We start from the raw sequence: 19,406 nt of genomic DNA on the forward strand, positions 1-19,406 counted from the left end.
TCATCTTTTTGTTTCAACTCCCATAAATGTAAGTTCCATCTCAATTATTTTTAATATAATATTTATTTATGAAATTTTTAGCTGATCTTAAAGTGGAGAAGTTTCAAGTTCGATTGTTTTTTTATTCATCGTCTATTTATATTTATAGAAGTTTTATATAATAAAATATGTAAGAACATAATCGATACTAGACATTTAATAAATGAAAAGAAAAATTTAAAGGCCAATTTAAACTCATCCAATATAAATTTATAATCATCGAATTTATTAAATAAATAGTTGATCATTCGTTATCTCAAACAACAAGTCTAGGTATAGCTTTCTAAAATAAAAAAAAAAATAAAAAAAAATAAAAAAGAGTCTAGGTATAGCACCTTAATTCTATTCTAAACTAATTCCATATGAAGGCTATTAATTTTGCCTCAAATAATTTATTAATTGAATTAGGATACAGTTGTTAGTCTTTCATTAGCCACTTAATTGATAATGTAAGAAACAAGAGGGCACAAGAATGCTACCCAAAAGGAAAGCCTAACAATTTTGGTTAGCGATGACAAAGTGTGGACAAAGAATTGCCAGGCAGTTTGCTTTGTCTTCTCACCCATTTTTTTATGTTAAGGCAGCCCTAGGGTTTCATTTCATAAAGAACCAGAACCACCCTTCTTCTTCTTTCCTTAATTGAGAATCTTGTCTTTCATTCTAAAGTACCTTCAATCTCATATTATTTATGAGCATCACTCTCCACAAAATGCCACATTATTTTCTTCTTTAAACTGTCCCCAACAAATTCTGTTCCCTTCTTCCCCCTTATTTTAGTTTCTTTTCTCCCAAAAGTTTATGCTATCCAATGTCTTTAATTAGTGCTCGATAATTTTGCAAGTACAATTGAGAATGGTGAACAGATTCCTCCTAACCCATTAAAAAATTTAAGCTTTATGATAATATATATTAGCTTTTGGCTTGCTTGTGGTTAGTCATGGTCATCCCTAACAACCTCTAAATTCTAATTGCTCTGATTAAATGTGATCATTAAAATTAGGACTATGATTGTAGAAAGTTCAAGATCATATGATTGACTAACCCAAGTTCAAGTTCAAAATTATAAGTGATGTCTAAGTCAGTTTTATATGTACTTTAACTTAATTTATTTATTTAGATGGGTTTAAAAATGTATTTTCATACGTCAAGTATGTTCAAAAAAATTGCATGAGAAAGGTTACCCCAAATATAAAGTCAAGTGGTTAGCATTTTTTGTGGTGCAATTGAAGGGAAAAATATGTAAGGGTTTGGCTAGAAATGGTAAATTATAGAAAAAAGGATGATATGGGTGAGAAAGGAGTCATTTCTTAAACCATGTTCCTGAAAAATAGGAAAATTTCACAAAAGAATTAACCATTATAAGAAATCATATTTTTAACGTTATTTGGGTAGAGATTAGTTGGGAGGTTAAGGCATAATAACAGTTGGGTTTGTCAAATCGGCCAAGAAGATATGTTCGTATCTTAACCAGAAAGCAATAAAATAGAGAAGAGAAGACGTTCCATCTAATTATTATTGCTCAGGCCCCATTCTTCAATCTTTGATTATTCCTTCTTAACCCTTTTGATAAAGCCCTAACACCCTCTAATTAATATTTATTACCCACTCCACTTTCAATCTCTACATACCCATTTTTGCCCCTTCACATTATTCTTCTTTTACTATATGATATTTTCTTTTTCTTCTGTGTCCTCACCAACAAAGTCTGGTAGGGTGCTTGCCTGGCTAGGGTTCCAAAAACCACCTTAAAAATCATTGTCCATGCAACTAGTTTTATGATTTTAAGCATCGTGCTTTTAGTTTTGTATCTAACTTTGTATATTCTAAAAAGAATTAACTCATCCTGATTGATTGCCTATTTACAATCTAGATAAAATTATTAAAAAGAAATAGTTAAATATGGACTAATAATAATATAGAAACTAAAAATATTAAATTTAGTCATGACTATCAAATGAAGTTTGAATTCTAAACTTTAATTCAATAATAAATTTATTCTTCCATATATAAATTAATTATTCGACTTTTATACGCGAATTACGTCTATTTTAAATTATCTTATAGATTATAGGGACTTTTGAGGTATGGAATATCTCACTTTTACTGAGAAATTAGAGAGAGAGAGAGAGAGAAGTAACATATGAAATTTCTGTTTGATTTGATATATTGGTCATTGATTAACCATCAAATGAAACAACTTATCTATTAATTAAATTGTTACATATATTTTTGAAAAAAATAAAATAAAATAATCCACTATTTAGGAGGTTAAGCTTGATGTTAATGAAGATTTGAAGGGCAATTATAGAAAATCAAGATTATGAGGCAGAAATGGGATGGGAGGACAGAGAGGTGAGGGTGTAGGGTGGGATTTGTGAGCTGTGAAGAGAGGCTGTGAGTAGAGTAAAAGGAAGGGGTGGCACTGCCCATTTAATAGCTACAAGGCATAAAATCTGAATAATCACAAATAGGGTCCCACATGACTTGTGTCATCCCCACCATCAGACCATTAATCTTCAATATGAAGTGAATGATTGATCATCAAGATGGGTCCTAGGTACCAAGATAGTACATGCCAACGGCCATGATTGATGACCTTCATGATCATCTACTATCTCTGGGTTTTCTTCAATTTCTTTTACCTAAAAGAAAAAGAAAAAGAAAAAGAAAAATTGAAAACCATGGAATGTAAAATTCTCCACAAGTATAGGTGTATCCCACTTGTGCAAATGATTGAGAAAGGATGATATCATGTATCAGAGACATAGTTGCTGCTGGTTAATGTCACAGGTTGAGTAGTGTGTACTATGTAATATGTATTTATGCTTGATGGATAATCAGTCAACGACCCTAAAATTCTGGACCACATTTGCTCGATTGGTGATGCATCTCCCTTGGCATTCAATTCTTGCTACTTGTAATTTGTTGCTCCACCCAACTGCACTAATCCTTCTGTGTCCTAGTCGGCCCTTCTTTTTTTCTGTATCTATTCTACATAGTCATAGAAATTTGCATGCCGTCTAGCTCATCTTTAAATTCTTTCCTTTCTCAATCATTGAGAAAAGAAAAGGGTGACATGTAAGAATCGAAGAGATTCCCAGTTCAGCTCTTTCTATTCACCGTTTATCAATTAGCTTATTGCATTTATTTATGAAAGAATAATAAATGACTCGAGTTAGTGAGTCTATAGCATTTGTAAGGAGATGTGTACAAGAAAACTAGTGCTCTTAACCTATAAAGTTGTTAGGCTTTTGATGAATTTCTTTCTTTAAAGAAAAAGTCCGGTACCATGCAAAACCAAAATATACGCCTTGTATGTTTAATCTAATTCCCTTCATATTGCCATCAAATACATATTTGTAATATAACACTACTCAAGCTTGTAACCAACATGTATAATTCTCACATACGCGTTTGATGATTCACTTTCATCAGCTTTAGTTTGTTCTCTGTTATTGGTTATCTAATCCAGCTATTTCTACTCCCATCACTATGTATCAGATATTTGAATGCAATTCATTAGAGTTAAGTAGTCACATAATTTCATGTTATTTATTCAAAGAGAACTTCTTTACATTGATGCCAAATTGATCGCATGAAATTTGATACAGAATGTGCAACAGATATCAGATCTCAGCAGTTGGCTCGAAGACAAACAACACAGGCCACCACTAGAGAAGGCAATAAGTGCTTGCACTGGTTGCATCGCATGGTTTCATCCAATTCCCTATCACAGTTCTTATTTTGCATTTTCACAGGAGATGCAGTATCTAAGAAGAGCTATGATGAATACATCAGTACAAAGACAACTTGGCGAGAGTCAGCGCTAATACTTTCACTCCATTTCCTATATCCTGACTGGAGGCGTACTCTTCAGGTTTATGGCTATATCCTGCAAAAGCAATAGTGTGTCAACTTTAGCTTGTTTTACTTAGTATTATTGATCATAAGGTCATCATCAAGTTAAAACTCTGCACTTTTGCGCATTAAGGGTTTTATTTGGTCAATCCATACTTATATATTGCACTTGAGCAAGGCTTTTCCTAAAAGAAAGTTTTTCTTGCCTCCACACAGGGTGCTGCACTAGCATCGAATTTACAGTGAAACTCTAATTGCAGTAAACAGATTCAGTGGCATGAATTTTAACAAAAGGCTAGCAATAACTTTATGCTAAGTTCAAACCCACTACAAGCATTTTCCACGATAACAATAAAAATTACCAACTGACAACGTAAGAAAAGCATTGAACTTAGAGTTATGAAGTAAAGCAAGTCAGACCTTTGTAACATGGAATGAATAACATGCCCATTGGAGATATCCTGCAAGGACGTAATGTTGTATGATTAGTTGATTTTTTGGTCAATGGAACAAAAAAGGATAAGTGCAGTCTCCTAGTTTTGTGGAACCTAATTAAGCAAGTATGCATAACTAAGGTAGAAGTTCATGACAGAATTTATCAACTAGTACAACTGGAACAAACATCGAATGAATAGTATATACCAATGCCCATCGCTTGGGCAGAGGTTCAGGAAAAGGACAATGACAACAGAACTTTTGATTGAATATCAGCTCTGTTTATGGAAAAGTGAAAGTCCAGCATATAATATCTCTTACCTAGCCATAAACAATGAATCATGGTAAGCTCTGCTAATCATCAACTTATGTGTCAGGTTTAACTCTTTTGATGCAACTTCCATGGCCTCAATTATTGACTTATCAGAGAGGGCTGGTGGATCCTGATTTATGATCTTGAATTCTGATAGCTTGACACCACGTTTTTTGGCAATTGTAATAGCCGATTGCTGAATCTTCTCAATTACATTATTTCTTCGCTTTTCATCAATATCTCGTGTGTCTGCCAAAACATCAAACAAAGAAGAAGAATATGCTATTCAGGTATTTCAATAATCAATTAGTTGAAGAGTCTAAATAACCTCAGGAAACACCATTAACGCCAACTTAATTGTACTCAAACTGTAAGTCGGTTAAAAAAACTCAAGTCACAGTAAAAATCATACCAATTTCTAGGTGTGAGTTGCTTGGGATACTGTTGATTGCTCCAGGATGCAACTCAAGAATGCCTTAAGAATATAAAGCATTAATTCCAACATAGATCTATGAAAAGTGAAGATAGTGCAAAAGAGAAAGGAATTCAACCATAATGTATGGTGGAATGCAAAGAAAACATGACGCACCTACAGTACCGACAGTATCAATTGAACTGGATTCTAGCACATGTTTCTCAACAGCTAGTGCCAACTCTGCAGCTGCCAATCCTGCATCATTTCTGATCCAAATGATGCATGTAAAAGTTAAACTACTTATTTTGAGTGAACAAGAAAATGGAACAAGTTGAAAAACAGTTAAGATGAATTTGAAACGTTTAGAATGAACATCATATATGAACTTGCTTGTTATTTGCCACTTTCCCTTACACCCACGACATATACAGGAAAAGAAATTATTTGAAAGAAATTTGGAAGATTTTGTATTTTCCTGAAAAGAATTAAAGATTGTCAATTCATAAAAAGAAAATGGAAAAACAATTGTGAAACAAGGGTCTCGCTTGTGAAAAATAGAGAATATAGAACGTACAAAAATCTGTTAAAATAGCATAGAAGAATGCATGCGCATACAATCAAATGCCCATAAATTTCTCTTTTCAAAGAGAAGAATTACAAGGAATTTAGCAAAAGTAAAATAAGGTGCACCGGTTGATAAAGGTTAAAGAAAGCCTGCAGCAAACAAGCATGTGCACAAGGCTGACAATCACCTGTTTGGCATCAAGACAGCACCCGCATGACCACCATTGCCTTCAAAGTCTACTTTTATGCTTGCAGGGGCTGCAATTGCGGTTACTACACCAATTGATATACCTGAATTACAGTTAAAAATTGATTATTAAAGGCAGAAGATTTATGTGTATAAAGTTATAATATTACAAGTAAGACGTAGCCTACCTTCTGCCTCCAGAATGGGCCCCTGTTCTATATGCAGCTCCACAAAAGCAGAGTAACTTCCCTTCTTCAGGAATACACTAGACAACTCATCTTGATCTTTTGCATACCCAGCAGATCTAGCAGCCTCTAGAAATGATATATTTTGGTTGTCAAATGTTGACTTCAGAGCTTCTGCAAGTGCCTCACTCCCTGACAATAAGCGGCTGCACATCAAGGGTAATGCATAATCTCATAAGATTGACTGGAATGAGCACATATGCAGCCTCTAGATTTGAAAACAAAATAATACTACGAAATAGAAACACTGATATGGGTTTAACCATGTGATGGTCCTGACCTTCCCAAGCAGCTAATCCCAAAACGAGTTGGCTCTTCTGAGGTGAATAAGATGACCTCCAACGACCTTCTAGTCTTGAATCCAGATCTGTGATAGTCTGAATCAGGATATGATTGTCCAAAACTAGGCATTAACAAGGATAAATCTGGAATCACCAGTCGAATCATAAGATATTATTTATATTTGTTGAAACCATGAACATTCTTTTAGAAAATCAAATCAGACAACACAAGAAGACTAGTTAAACTTATCGTTTCCAAACAACATTACTTAAGTATGTATTAGATTAGAAAACTGTTTAAGAAAATAAATAGATATATAACAATAAGTAATTAGGTGCAACATCGGAATGGGAACAACCAGAGGTGGCCTATGTTTCATTCAGGAATAAAATGTTCCGGATCTCTTTCCAAGTACTTTGAAATTATACATTGTGCTATGCTCAACTCTCAACTTGGGGTTTTAATCAGTTTCAAACTTGGTGCGTGTGAACTAACCTTAGGTATTCAATGTGAAAAGTAATTCTCTGTTTATATTTATCAACGATTGTTACACCTATATATACAAGTTATATCTCTAATATGAGAATTCAAATCAAATACTAACTCCTAAGTAAATCCCTAATTATTCTCCGATTATGTATAGCTGTACACTCCTAATTAATATGAAATAGTTGCAACAGTGTGAAAGAAAGATAATGTAGATTTCTTTTAGCTCAACCTATCGTAATCTGGCTACGGAAGACAGTTAATCGAAGATAATCATCTCATATTGCTTTCAAAACAGCTACAGCATTAGTGGCATTTTACATTCAAAGCATTGGATTGTGTGGAGCTAGAATTTTCTAAAGCAATACTCTTAGGCCTGCTTAAATAGCAGGTTCAATATGATAGGTCGAAATCTTTCAGACCTTATGAGAAAAGAAAAGAAGTTCGTTAATTATATCAGCCAGAAAGACAAACCTTTTCAGTACATTTATGGCTTCAATTGCACCTAAAACACCAACAGCTCCATCATATTTCCCAGAATATGGAATAGCATCAATGTGAGAACCAGTTGCAACTGCAGCGAGCTCTGGCTCAGAGCCATCCCTGACAAAAGAAAAGCAAAAGACCAGAAGTAGAGTACTTGCATAGAGACCTCAAGTAAAAAATCAAAGCTTCACGAGGTCTAGTGGAGTTTACAGAAGGTGCATTTCATAACATTATCAAAACTTAGTATGATATATATTAAGAATCAAATTAATGGGCAAAGAAAGACTCACCAACGACCAAATATGTTACCAACAGCATCCTCTCTAACAGATAATCCAGAGAGTCCCATCAAATTTTTGATGTACCTGCAATCAGGCATGTGCAATTGCTTTGCAAGATGAGGATAAATGCTAAACCCAGTTGAATATAACAAATTTTCTAACATTGCTTAACATGGAAAACAGCGAATTCATCGCCAAATGTTTTTTCAACACAATCAAATAAAAAAGGACTCATCTCAACATAAGCATACATATAAAACCATGTTATTAAAACATACAATTCAGAGGCACAGCATCTGTGAAAGCAGTAAACTTTAGATACTAGAAGCTAGAGCCTCTCATTTTTTGGTCTAGAAATTGGTGATCCACACAAAAACTTATCAGAATCTTTTTTTTTTCAATGGGATCAGTGCTTACACCTGGAATTTACAAGTTCCTGTAGTCAACATAAGTTGTATTTGATGGTTAAGTACTGGAACAGAGTTACTGTATGCAAAAACACAAATGAAGTAGTAACAAGATGAATTTAGTAATTATTTTTATATACAACAGAAACCAATCTAAAAAAGATGACCTATTAGATCACAATCCAACAACAGAAATCTAAAAAACAAATAAAAACTTACCTGCGTGCTAATACATCTTTCTCGGAGTACAAGACCCTAGTAACTGATGGCGCAGGTGTATCAGAGAAAGCAGATAGTTCATCAATCTGATAAACGAAACAGACGACATTAACACAAAACTTGCACTAATAATCGAAAGCCAGCAAACCAAATAATGGACAAACTTAAAAGTGACATTGAGCACCAAAAGGATCAAACTTTAGTACTTGTTTTTGTAGAGTTTGAGTGTCCACTGAAAGTGAAGAAGGTGAAGCAATTGAGTGAGAGAGTTCATGAATTGGGTAACCAGAGAAGGCCTCCATGGTTGTGGTAATTGGGTCATCGTTATTTTGGGCTAAGATTGCCGAGATTGAATGGAGGAGCAGGAGAGGAAGAGAGAATCTAATCAATGACATGCTTTTTTTTTTTTTTTTTGATTCTCAAAGTTTATGGACTATGGTTGAGCAGTGAGCGAGCACAGTACACCAATGCTGTAATCTTTCTGCGAGGGGGTGCAAATCTGACGTTTGCCTTTTCTTTTATTCTTTTTTGGTATTTTTTGTCGTCTTGTCTATATGGAACTGGAAAGCTAGGCTGTACTTACTATTTAATTAGCTTTTTTAAAAACAATAATCACAATGGAGTTGAGAAAGAAAAATCTGACTTGGTACAGGCTACATAAGCTCAATCGATTACATGGCAATACCATGCAAGCCTTCTATGATTTGGCAGACACGCATAAGTAAACCCAGCCAAAATATCCGTTCAAACTACAAAAACAAACCAGTCAGACTTAAAAATTTCCAATTAATACTGAAATTATAAAAAAAAGAGACCCATTAAGGTTTAACACTTTATTAATTTTAATTGACTTTCAATCTAAACCGACCCGTCCCAATCTTTAAGAGATTAAAAGTATTAATTGAGTGAATTAATTTTTGTTTGAGATGCCATACACATTCTTGTTTTGTAATCATTAAACTATTATGGAATAATGTTGCGCATGCCACATCAGTAAAAGGAGATGATGTTCATAATGTGTTTTGTGTCACAGAAGCTAATAGAATGTGATGGGCACAGCCCACAGATAGCCCGTAAGCAAAAGAAACTGACGTGGAACATACTGGGAAAAAACCCCAAATGTAATTGCTTTTGTGTCACGCACTTCACTGGCCAATGTGTTGACATGGCCTGTGACACATAAGTATAGGCCTATTCGGGAAGTTCGACGGGTCCTGTTCCTGTTCCTGTTCCTGTTAATTGCCCCAAAGCCGCAAATACAGAGCTTACACAAAAAAAAAAAAAAAAACACTTGCAGCTTCTCGGAGAAGAAATATAGAAAAGGACAGAAAATGGAGACATCAAAGATAACAACAGAAGCAGAAACAGCGAGGCACACGTGTCTAAAGCTCGAAATCACCGAACCAATATTCGTAAAAGGGACATGGTTCGACTCCCACTTCCACCTCTCCATCACCGATGGGCTCAACGCTTGGGTCTGCAACGGTATTTCCTTTTCAGCTACGCTTATGTTAGTCTTTGAGCACAAGCTTAAGCATTTCTACTTGAAATTTTGACAGCGACAGAAGGGCAAGTGAAAGAGAGAGCAGCGCAGTGGGACCAGCCGGTGTCTGAATACATCAATTTAGCCGAACATTACTTAGGGTTTCAGCAGCCCGGTTCAATCTATCGGTTCGCTGATGCCGGTGATAGCCATAAACGCGTGAGTGAATCAGTTGCTTGAGTTTTTACTATAAATGCAATTTGGTTCTCTAATTAATTTGGTGTAATTGCAGTTGTCATGGACATTTGAAAAGGAAGGGACAAAGCTAGAATGGAGATGGAAATGCCAACCATCTCCTGATAATAAGATGACTACTGCAGGAATCTTGGACTTTCTCATGGATGCTAATATCAGGCTCAGTGTGAGCTTCATTTTGGCACTTGTTAGATAGATGACTTACGTTCTTTTCGTTATTGTAATTACATTAATAAAATATGTACGTCTAGGAAGAAGTTGTTAAGAAGACTCGTTCGTTCGAGCGGTTAAAGGAGGAAGCTGACAAGTGTTTGACACAAAGTGAGAGATTTGCCGGTGAGAAAACTGAATTTGAATCTTCAATATATGCAAAGGTGTGTGCCTTTAAGTGTCTATTTCTTTTGTCTTCTCAAACAATTTTAGTTGAAGATTTGTTATTACTGTCACTTCAGCTCTAGATCAAGCTGATTTCTTGCTGCCAAAACATTACATGCCTACATTTTGTTAGTGCACTTTATAATTCTCCTTGGAATAAGAGAAAAATAATGATGGTGATAATAATAATAATAATAATAATAATAATAATAATAATAATAATTTCTTGTAAATTGCATATGAGTGACTATTTCCATATGAATCTTAGTTTGGAAATTCACATTTCCAGTTCCTTATATTTGTTTACTACTGCATCGACCTGGTAGATGGCGGTGGTTCAGTAACAAATATCACTTCAGCCTTTCACTGTCAAAATTGAGGAAAGGAATTATGTTGGGGATTTGTGCTTTTCCTTTTGAAAAGCAAAATCTTTCATGATTTCAAAGAATGGATGGGCTGATGAAGCATCTTGCATAGTAACATTTGCTCTACGAGATATTAACAAAGTATGGATAAGCTAAATTTAAGAGGCACTTTGTTGGGAGTTTATTGCTCTGTTATATCTTTCCAGTTCTATGATAAAGATATACATTTTTACTCAAGATCTGTTTAAATGTTATTTTTATATAAATTGTATTGTTAATGCAGTGTCTCAAGTTTCTATCATATCCTAGGGCTAATAGAGTCTATCATCATCTTGTGTCTTTTCTCACAGTTTAGGACTGATTTCACCATTCTCTGCTTCTAGTTTCTTGCAGTCTTGAATTCAAAGAAACGAAAGCTCAGGCAGCTTCGAGATCAGCTCTCAAAGAAGGAAGCTTCAGGAAAATTGCCACAAGAAGAGGAAGAAGAATCCACAGACAAAACTGAGAGTTTTGAAGAAGATAGTAGTGATGGTGACAAGAGTGAGGAAGAACCTCTGGAAAAAGTTACAGGAACTTCAGAGGATAAACCATCAAGCAGGGGGCGTGGTAGAAAGAGGATCACACGCAAGTAGCATCTCACACTGGCAAATTTCAGGTTCCAGCAGGTTTTAGCATGCCAACAAGTTGAAAGATAACGTAGGAAATAGGAACCTGGGATGCTGGGATGAAGGGTTTTTTTTTTTTCAATCATCTATGTGATTATCTTTTGACCATAGGCTTTAGGTTTATTATTGCCCAGTCTTCTGCCTGAAATATTATGTTTGATGTGTTATAAATTTTAACTGTTGACATAATGCATCAACATCATTATTACCAGAAGGAATTAAGGTTTAAAACCAAGTGTAATTTCTTCACTTGCTCTGAAGTATTCACATATTTCATAAACCGCTTAGATTGCATGCGTAACAAATTAATATACTATACAAATTGCAGCAGATCTGCAAACCCAGACCATATATTAGTTAAATCAATCAACAACAGATAAATCTTAAATGTTTAAATTAATATCAACATGAAGAGCGAAAACTCTGATAATCATCGATAATTACTCTTCTTTTGCTGTAGAGAAACTATTTTCAATTGCCCAACTGACAAATATGAACTTTCTGTTATGATTTTTTTCAAATCAAATTACACAATAGATAATAGCTCTTGCCATCTCAATTTTGGTTTTGATGGGACTCAAATTGGTCAAGTATGGCGCTTGTTCTTTGCATATTCTATTGCTTTTATTTGCCTCATTTGAATCTCGTCGACAGCTCCCAAAGGCACACAGAATTGCTTGACATATAGCATTAGGAGTTCGGGGTGATAAAATCAAGCACACAACTTGCTCTTAAAAAATTCTGTAAATGGTAAAATAAAACTAGAGAAATTGATCTTATCACCTGAGAATGGAATAGAGATTTAAAAAAGGTGATAGTATTATCAATTTCTTCTAATTATCTGCTTCTGCATGTCTGTGATGCCGTCTAGGATTCCATGTTGTACTTGAGCATTTGTTTGCGTTATATTTTGAACCAGTCTTCATTTATTCTTCCCCATGTATGCAAGGAACCTATTCGCAATTAGTTGCAAAGATTATTATTACTCTTAAGGATGATCTTGTCTCGTCTCCCATGGATGCTGCCTAAATGGTGGATAATACTAGATCACTAAACTCGTCATCAACTATCATGGCTTGTCTCAGAAAAGAAATTTTTAGTCCCCTGTTTCATCTCTATACTTTCTGCCGGCGACCTTGAAATGGGATCATTTTGTTGCTATATATACCCCTTTATACTCCAACTACAAACTCACCTTTAAAGAGAGAAAATCTAGGATAAGCAAAGAAGTGAAGATGTCAAGTTGTGAAGACGAGATATAGCCGAGCTAATTACTGGCATATAATTCAGTTAAAACTTCTCATTATATAGCCGAGCCGGTAGTTAACAGCTGATACGTATTCTCATGTCCATCGAATTCGCAGGTAAGAGTTCGTGGCCGGAGCTGGTTGGCAATAATGGGGAGGCAGCAACGGCTATTATCATGAGAGAAAACCCAAGAGTTAAGGCAAACACTGTGAAGGAAGGGTCACCCGTATCAGGGGATTTTCGAAGCGACAGGGTTCGTGTGTTCATTGATGACAATCATATAGTCACTCTAGTGCCTAAAATTGGATAGCTAAAGTTGCGTTGCTTGTCAATTTGTTATGTGTTAATGTGATTTAAAAATCAATAATGCTGTGCTTCTGTTCGATTAATTTTCTAGTTCTTGTGCTACTATTATAACTAAAAGGTCATGAATCATGATATATAGGAATGTTTTTAAACATCAGACTTGCCAATTACACATACGTACCCACAGATGGAGGCACAAGTCAACAAAAACAAAAATGGTGTGTGCATGGAGCTCGCCACAAAGAGATCATAGTCTAAGCCATCACGTCCCGTCTTCGAGTGTTCTGCAAATGCTAGCTCAGAAATACCCTTCTCATAAGTCAATGTCCCCATTTACACTAACATATTTGATGCCATAACGGGTTCTTTTTTCTTTCCTCCCATTTCTTTTCTTTCTTGTTCATCCATTGCAAGATTCACGTTGAATTCATACCCGATAACACATTATCGCGTGGCCGATTTTTAATTTCTCTTCTTTTTTTAGGAAATTTATAGAAGAAGAAGCCCTTTTTCTCGTTAAAAAAAAATGAATCTCTGCGACTTTCGATATACTTAAAAAGAAAAACTGACCATGTTCAAATATAAGGTCCTACTAATTGGTTGATCTTGAATTATAATTAATTAATTTAATGACATTCAACAAGTTCACAATCGAAAGTACCAACACCGATTGTTTACCGCCTAACATGTTTACAAAAATAATTAAGTATAGTTTGAGTTTTGAGATTTTGAAATCATGAATTTAAAATTTTTAAATTTTTAAAATTTTATCGTTTAATTAAATATAAAAATATTAATTTTTATTTAGAGTTAAAAGATAATTCTGAAATTAAATAAATTTATTAGCAAAGATATTAAAATAAAAAATATTATAGCAATTCGTCATTCTATTAAAATGGTGGATTTTGGATTTTTTTCACCTTTTAGTTAGGAAATTAAAACCTTTAAAAATGAGAGATTTTAAAGCATGAATTTTTTTAAAAAATTTATAGATTTTAGAATATTTTTTTAATTATTAAATAATAAATTTTATAAAAAAAATTATTTAAAATCTCTCACTCGGAACAATTTTTAAGTGATAATGAAAATCAGTAATTTTAAATAATAAAACTATTCATATTAACAGCTTGTGAGAGTAAGCAAGAATGACATGAAACTTCTGCCTGCCTTGTGTTAAACGTTGCTGTTTACGTGCTTGATTTGAGAATTGAGACCATCTCTTTTACCAAATTTCAAAGTCAATAGTAAGAACTTAAGAAAATAAGAATGTTCAATTCGGCCCAGTCAATCAACTATCCTCAACTTTGAACAAACAAAAACAGAATGTCAGCTCGTTTTTCTTATCAAAACTAGACCCAAAAAAGAAAAATTAAATTATTTATCTAATTATACACCTCTTATGGATATCTATATAAATGCACAGAAACTTCCTATAGATCCCATTTTCAATCTCGTCCTTTTAACTGAAAACAAAAGATCCTTCAAAACTTTGATCAGACAAATGGAGATCAATAAAAGAATTCACTTTACAAATTCTTTTAAGTTCTTTACCATATTGTTCACTATAACCACGCCACTACAACTAGGAGAAGCTATTAGAACTTCCCATGGAGAGCAATGGCTGACGAATAATTTCTTAAATTCTCTCAAGAAAGGTCCGGTCCCGCCGTCTTCTAGTTCTCCTTGTACATACATCCCAGTAGGAGGAAGTGGGCATTGCCCTACCTTGAGTGGAATGAACTTTGCTGGCCGTCTCGACCATCGTGCACCGCCTCGACCTACTGCTGCCACCTTTACCTCTGATATTCAGAGGAGCGACATGCAAAATCCAAGTTCTTGATCTTTGTATTTACATCTCCGCAAGCTACCCCATTCCTACGCTCATCACTTTGTAGTGGTATTGAGTTTTCTGTTTGGTTACATGGCAAAACATACTTAAGAAGCATGGTCTGCTTATATCATTTTCATAATCTATGATTATAATAAGTGTACGAAGTTATCAAACCAATTAGCATGTGTTTAAAGTACTAATTGACTCTCCAAATAGAATAATTTGCAATGGCATTCAACTAAAGCAAAGCCCCATATCTTTTGGCTTCTTTTCTTGACCTGCAGAAAGCCATCTTTTTAAGTTTTCAAAGAGTTGAAACATATTGGGATAATTGATTTTAATTATCTGGAACAATATGACTCCCTTAATTTGATGAAAATTGAAAGCACTGAACTTCTGAACCATTAAACTATTCTTATTAAATAGTGACAGTAGCACCTAAACAACTGTTGTTTTTTTTTTCCTTTTGTATTTATATAAACTGTCCAAAGTTTAGAATTTGACTCAAACATTTACATAAAACTTCTAACTCTTTTTGCTTGCATATTCTTTTGAATTTAGTTAGATAATGAAGTACTATATGTAATCTTTTGGGCCGGTAATTGACAGACAAACTTTAGACAATGCCTAAAATTACAAATTTAGTAGTTTAATTTTTATTTTTCTATTTTTTTATCTAAGTCTTTTTTATTTAATTAAATATTTAAACCTACTAAAAATATTTAATGTGATATTTTCTAGCCACTTTTTCAAGTTAAAATATTTATTTGACTTATTTTAAATAGTAAATTAATTTAAATACCATTCTTTAAAATAATCTTGTCTTTTTTTTTTATTTTTTTATCTATTTTGGCACTATTTTTTAAAAAAAATTATTTTTTTATCAAGAAATTAAAAAAAAGTTATAGGTCTTTCTCAGGCATCCGAATAACAATTAAAAAAGAAAATAAATATATTCTTCTTATTTTTTTAGTATTTTCCTATATTCACTTAAAAGAAAAATATATTAAATTTTCATAGAAAGAAAACAATTAATAGAATTAAAAAATAATGAATAATTTATTTTAAAAAATATTTAAAATTTAAGATTTAAAAAATTAATCCAACATTTTTACTTTTTAATGTTAAGATAAAATTTAATAAAAAAAATAAAAAAATAAAGAAAAAAGAAATAGAAAAAATGCATTTTGCCATTTTAAAGAGAACACCCATATGAAAAGAGAAATACCGAAAATTAGAATATAAAGTTATGGAATGCATATTGATAAAAAAAATTCCATGCCACTTTAAATTTAAGAAGAATTCTTTTTCTATACTAAATATATGTCCTCATATATATATCAAATCGATAGATAATTAATACATATTTATTAATTTTAAATGAATGAATATGTATCAATTATCTAACATCAAAATATAAAACACTCATAATATGTATTATTCTATTGAATTATATTAGCATCATAATAATTTCGGACTTATTGAAGAGTACAAATATACATGTGTTTAACTCCAATGGCAACTGCACCAACACTGTCCAAACACATTGGAAAAAGGAAGATGAATACAGACAAGTGATTGACTATATATCAACTATTACGTTGACTTAAGCATATGGCAACCCCGAATATATTATCAAATGGCTTAAAGTCTATATTGTAATTGCATTGTTTTACAAGAAGTGATTGAATGACAGACGATCTACTAATATATGATTGTGGAATTTTTAATTGTTGATATCATAGACGGTAAAATAAATAATCCTCAATTGTTTGCTCATCAATTGAAGGTGAGCAACGATAATAGCAAATGCCACTGCAGCAATTCTATGTATGTCTCAAATCCTTGCTTATGGGAATCGGTTTTCCATGTGAAAACTGAGGTACTTATATGGTGTAATAATATTGGCGCAATTTATCTTACAGAAGCTCCCTTGTGTTCCATGCTTGAAGCAGATATAGAAGCTAGACTATCATTTATTTGGCAGCAAATCATATATGGTTTTATGGAAGTGAGCAGACATTTTTACTAAGCTTTTGAATTGTTCGATGGCTTTTAGTTCTTACGAAAAATACGAATCGGAGTTTAAAGAAGGGGAAGGAGAAGAATCATAAGTGAAATCCAATCCCTTCGCTGGAAAAAGAAATCCAGTCAATTTTTTATTACATGATATTACATAAGCCCCGTCGAAGACACCAATCGATCAGACGATAACTCCTTTGATAGAGCTCGAAGGAGAGGGGGGGTGGTGGGGTTATTAAGGGATTTGGATGTATTCATCTAGTTATCAAACTAGATGCTAAGGGTCATTGTATACTTATCTTACTACATTGTGTAAAATCGGTAGTATATATGCTCGTGTCACAAGTTGAGATATCTTTAAGGGTGATAAAATATTATTTTAAAAGTCTCAACGTAACTGTATATTTAACATTCAAATTTAAAATTTTAATTAAACAAGAATATCATTATTTTATTTTATATATCTTTAAATACTTATAAAGTTTTAAAATTAATAATTATAATATGCATTTAGTCGGCCTCCGAAATGCAAAGTGTGTTTAAAGTATAATTGAGTCTCTAAACACAGTAATTTGAATTCATATTCAACCAAAGCAAGCCCGATTTATGGCTTCTTTTCTTGACTTAGAAAGCCAGCCTTATCAGTTTTGAAAGGAGTCACTGGAAAATGAGTTGGAAATCCAAATAACAAATTTTGATAATTAATCTTATTAATTTTGGAAATTTATATGGCTGCCTTTAGTTCAATGGAAAATGAGAACCAACATTGAACTTGTGAACTATTTATTCTCATTAAGGGTCCAACATAAAGATTTGACCCCAAAACATTTGAATAACAATTTCTAACGTTTATTGCTCGGATATCTTTGGTGGAAATTAAGTAATGAAATTATCTTGAAGAAGACCAGATTCTTGCCTGTGTTGGTAATCGAGAGACAAGCTTTAGACGCGGCTCTCATGCTGGTTATATGTGACTTGACGTTCTTTTATTATTTTTATTATTATTACTTTGTAATTCAACCAATTTTAATGAATTTGCTTGGCTGGTCAAAAAATATAAATTAACCTGTTAAAATGGTTGATTAAAAGTTAGCTGTTTCTCAGATTATAATAAGAAAAAGACAGTTATATTTGTTATTAACATTTGTATTCTGTCTGCATCCATATACTTAGTGGAGCGATAAATTATATGTATACCTTAACTCAAGATTCAAAAAATATTTATATCATAATAAACCTAAAAATAAACTTAATAAATATGGTATATGAGAGTCTCACTTACATAATACGTTAATTATGCAAGCATAGTACAAGAAGCTTCGCGAATGCCCTTTTCTGCCAAACTGTTAGTGCACAATTGGCTCTCCCACCTAATCCACTTTTCTATGTTTGATTCACATTCTGTCCGCCCGATTGCAATCAAAAATTAAGCCCACAACATTTTAAATATTTCTACTTACAAAATATATGGTTTACATTATATAATTTATTATAGTTGTCATAGCTTACTCACTTTCCACATACAAACCAGATTCCTACTGGGGCAAGCAACCTTAAAACTATCAAATATTAACGCCACCATGCAATGAAGTCTTAATAAGATTTTATTATATACCCTTCAAGTTTAAAAGTAAGGTATTTTCACACCATATATAGACTTGGAACTGGTCAAAGAAGAGCTGCTTTAAACATTTAGAGCATGCTTTATTTGAAGCCACCTCTTCCTTCTGTTTCAAATTCTAACTTCTAATTTCAATTTAATACGTAATTTTATGTTAATCTTATATTATCAGTTGTCTCTCATCAGTATCCACTATAGGAACTTCAAAGAAGAAGCACCAACCTAGCCATGCCATGCATAATGTTCAGGCCACAATGCACAAACCCACGATTTTCGTATGGGGATCGACGTTGGCAAACTTTAAATCCTTCCTCTAGCCTATTGGCAACCAATTAAAATGTATGTACGTATGAGGAAGAACATGTGTACTTTGTATTGAAATTCTGTGTGTCTTACATTAAAAAAATGTACAAAGAGAAAAAAATGAAAGAACAGAAAAAGATTACAAGAATTTGTATTGTATATTGTATGAATGTTTCAGGACCTGTAATTTGATCCTGCTAGCATAATTCTTCTCCCTATTCAATTCTACCTGCTAACAGAAACCTGAGCTTGGAGTTTCTGTATTACCAGCTTCATTTCTAATGGGTAGTAGTAGTAGCAGCAGCACCACCAAATTCAACCGTGAGACGCGGATAAGCATTGGCGTGGGACAGACCATTACCAGCAACATTCATGGAGTTGATCACACTAGGACAGGATGGTCCGCCAGTGTTGGGAATGTTAGTGCAGCCTGAGGCACCAGTAGAAGGGGTATCACCCCTTTGAAGAGACTGCACGCCCAGCTCTTTGTTCACATCTTGATCGTATAAAATTCTGCTAGCTTGGTATTGTTGAACATGGAAAGAAAGTAGCAACAATGCTGCCAAAGCAATACTCAGAAGCCTTTTCATGATTTCTTGAAAACTATAATGCCGATATAGAAATATGAAGCAATAGATAGAGTTAAGGGGTATTTATAGTATAAGGTTTGAAGAGTTTGGTCAGTCTTTCTTTTATTATTCTTATAAATGTTTTG

At 33.4% G+C, this 19,406-nt stretch overlaps 3 protein-coding genes across 4 annotated transcripts; 1 reads left to right on the forward strand and 2 right to left on the reverse strand.

The window, feature by feature from the left end:
* Positions 1-3,569: 3,569 nt before the first annotated feature.
* Positions 3,570-8,870, reverse strand: LOC8280165 (ureidoglycolate hydrolase). 2 transcript variants are annotated; one of them, XM_048379355.1, is made up of 12 exons: positions 8,424-8,870; positions 8,218-8,303; positions 7,601-7,675; positions 7,299-7,427; positions 6,337-6,459; positions 6,000-6,202; positions 5,813-5,915; positions 5,235-5,326; positions 5,058-5,120; positions 4,654-4,894; positions 4,318-4,358; positions 3,570-3,931 (listed from the first exon to the last, which is right to left on the reverse strand). In XM_048379355.1, the coding sequence occupies exons 1-12, from the start codon at positions 8,610-8,612 to the stop codon at positions 3,834-3,836; spliced, it is 1,443 nt and encodes a 480-aa protein (XP_048235312.1). In that variant the 5' UTR covers positions 8,613-8,870; the 3' UTR covers positions 3,570-3,833. The 2 variants fall into 2 exon arrangements, with proteins under 2 accessions (XP_048235312.1, XP_048235313.1); XM_048379356.1 differs by having other exon boundaries at positions 6,337-6,423; positions 8,424-8,861.
* Positions 8,871-9,311: 441 nt separating this feature from the next.
* Positions 9,312-11,609, forward strand: LOC8280163 (DNA repair protein XRCC4). Its single transcript, XM_002516962.4, has 5 exons — positions 9,312-9,702; positions 9,777-9,919; positions 9,993-10,121; positions 10,207-10,329; positions 11,079-11,609. The coding sequence occupies exons 1-5, from the start codon at positions 9,549-9,551 to the stop codon at positions 11,325-11,327; spliced, it is 798 nt and encodes a 265-aa protein (XP_002517008.2). The 5' UTR covers positions 9,312-9,548; the 3' UTR covers positions 11,328-11,609.
* A 7,129-nt stretch (positions 11,610-18,738) lies between these two features.
* LOC125371122 lies at positions 18,739-19,322 on the reverse strand. The gene has a single exon (XM_048379448.1). The coding sequence runs from the start codon at positions 19,279-19,281 to the stop codon at positions 18,970-18,972; it is 312 nt and encodes a 103-aa protein (XP_048235405.1). The 5' UTR covers positions 19,282-19,322; the 3' UTR covers positions 18,739-18,969.
* Positions 19,323-19,406: the final 84 nt, after the last annotated feature.

Source organism: Ricinus communis, chromosome 9, assembly GCF_019578655.1.
Source record: "Ricinus communis isolate WT05 ecotype wild-type chromosome 9, ASM1957865v1, whole genome shotgun sequence".
NCBI classification, from domain to species: Eukaryota; Viridiplantae; Streptophyta; class Magnoliopsida; order Malpighiales; family Euphorbiaceae; genus Ricinus; species Ricinus communis.

Bases quoted from the DNA above. Each gene is read 5' to 3' on its own strand.
- LOC8280165 (XM_048379355.1), bottom strand. From the start codon at position 8,612: ATGTCATTGATTAGATTCTCTCTTCCTCTCCTGCTCCTCCATTCAATC. The intron at 7,676-8,217 runs GTAAGTTTTTAT...GCCTGATTGCAG, and splicing joins AAAGATGTATTAGCACGCAG to GTACATCAAAAATTTGATGG. The intron at 4,895-5,057 runs GTATGATTTTTA...ATGTTTTGGCAG, and splicing joins CAACTCACACCTAGAAATTG to ACACACGAGATATTGATGAA.
- LOC8280163 (XM_002516962.4), top strand. From the start codon at position 9,549: ATGGAGACATCAAAGATAACAACAGAAGCAGAAACAGCGAGGCACACG. The intron at 9,920-9,992 runs GTGAGTGAATCA...GTGTAATTGCAG, and splicing joins CCGGTGATAGCCATAAACGC to TTGTCATGGACATTTGAAAA. The intron at 10,330-11,078 runs GTGTGTGCCTTT...CTCTGCTTCTAG, and splicing joins AATCTTCAATATATGCAAAG to TTTCTTGCAGTCTTGAATTC.
- LOC125371122 (XM_048379448.1), bottom strand. From the start codon at position 19,281: ATGAAAAGGCTTCTGAGTATTGCTTTGGCAGCATTGTTGCTACTTTCT.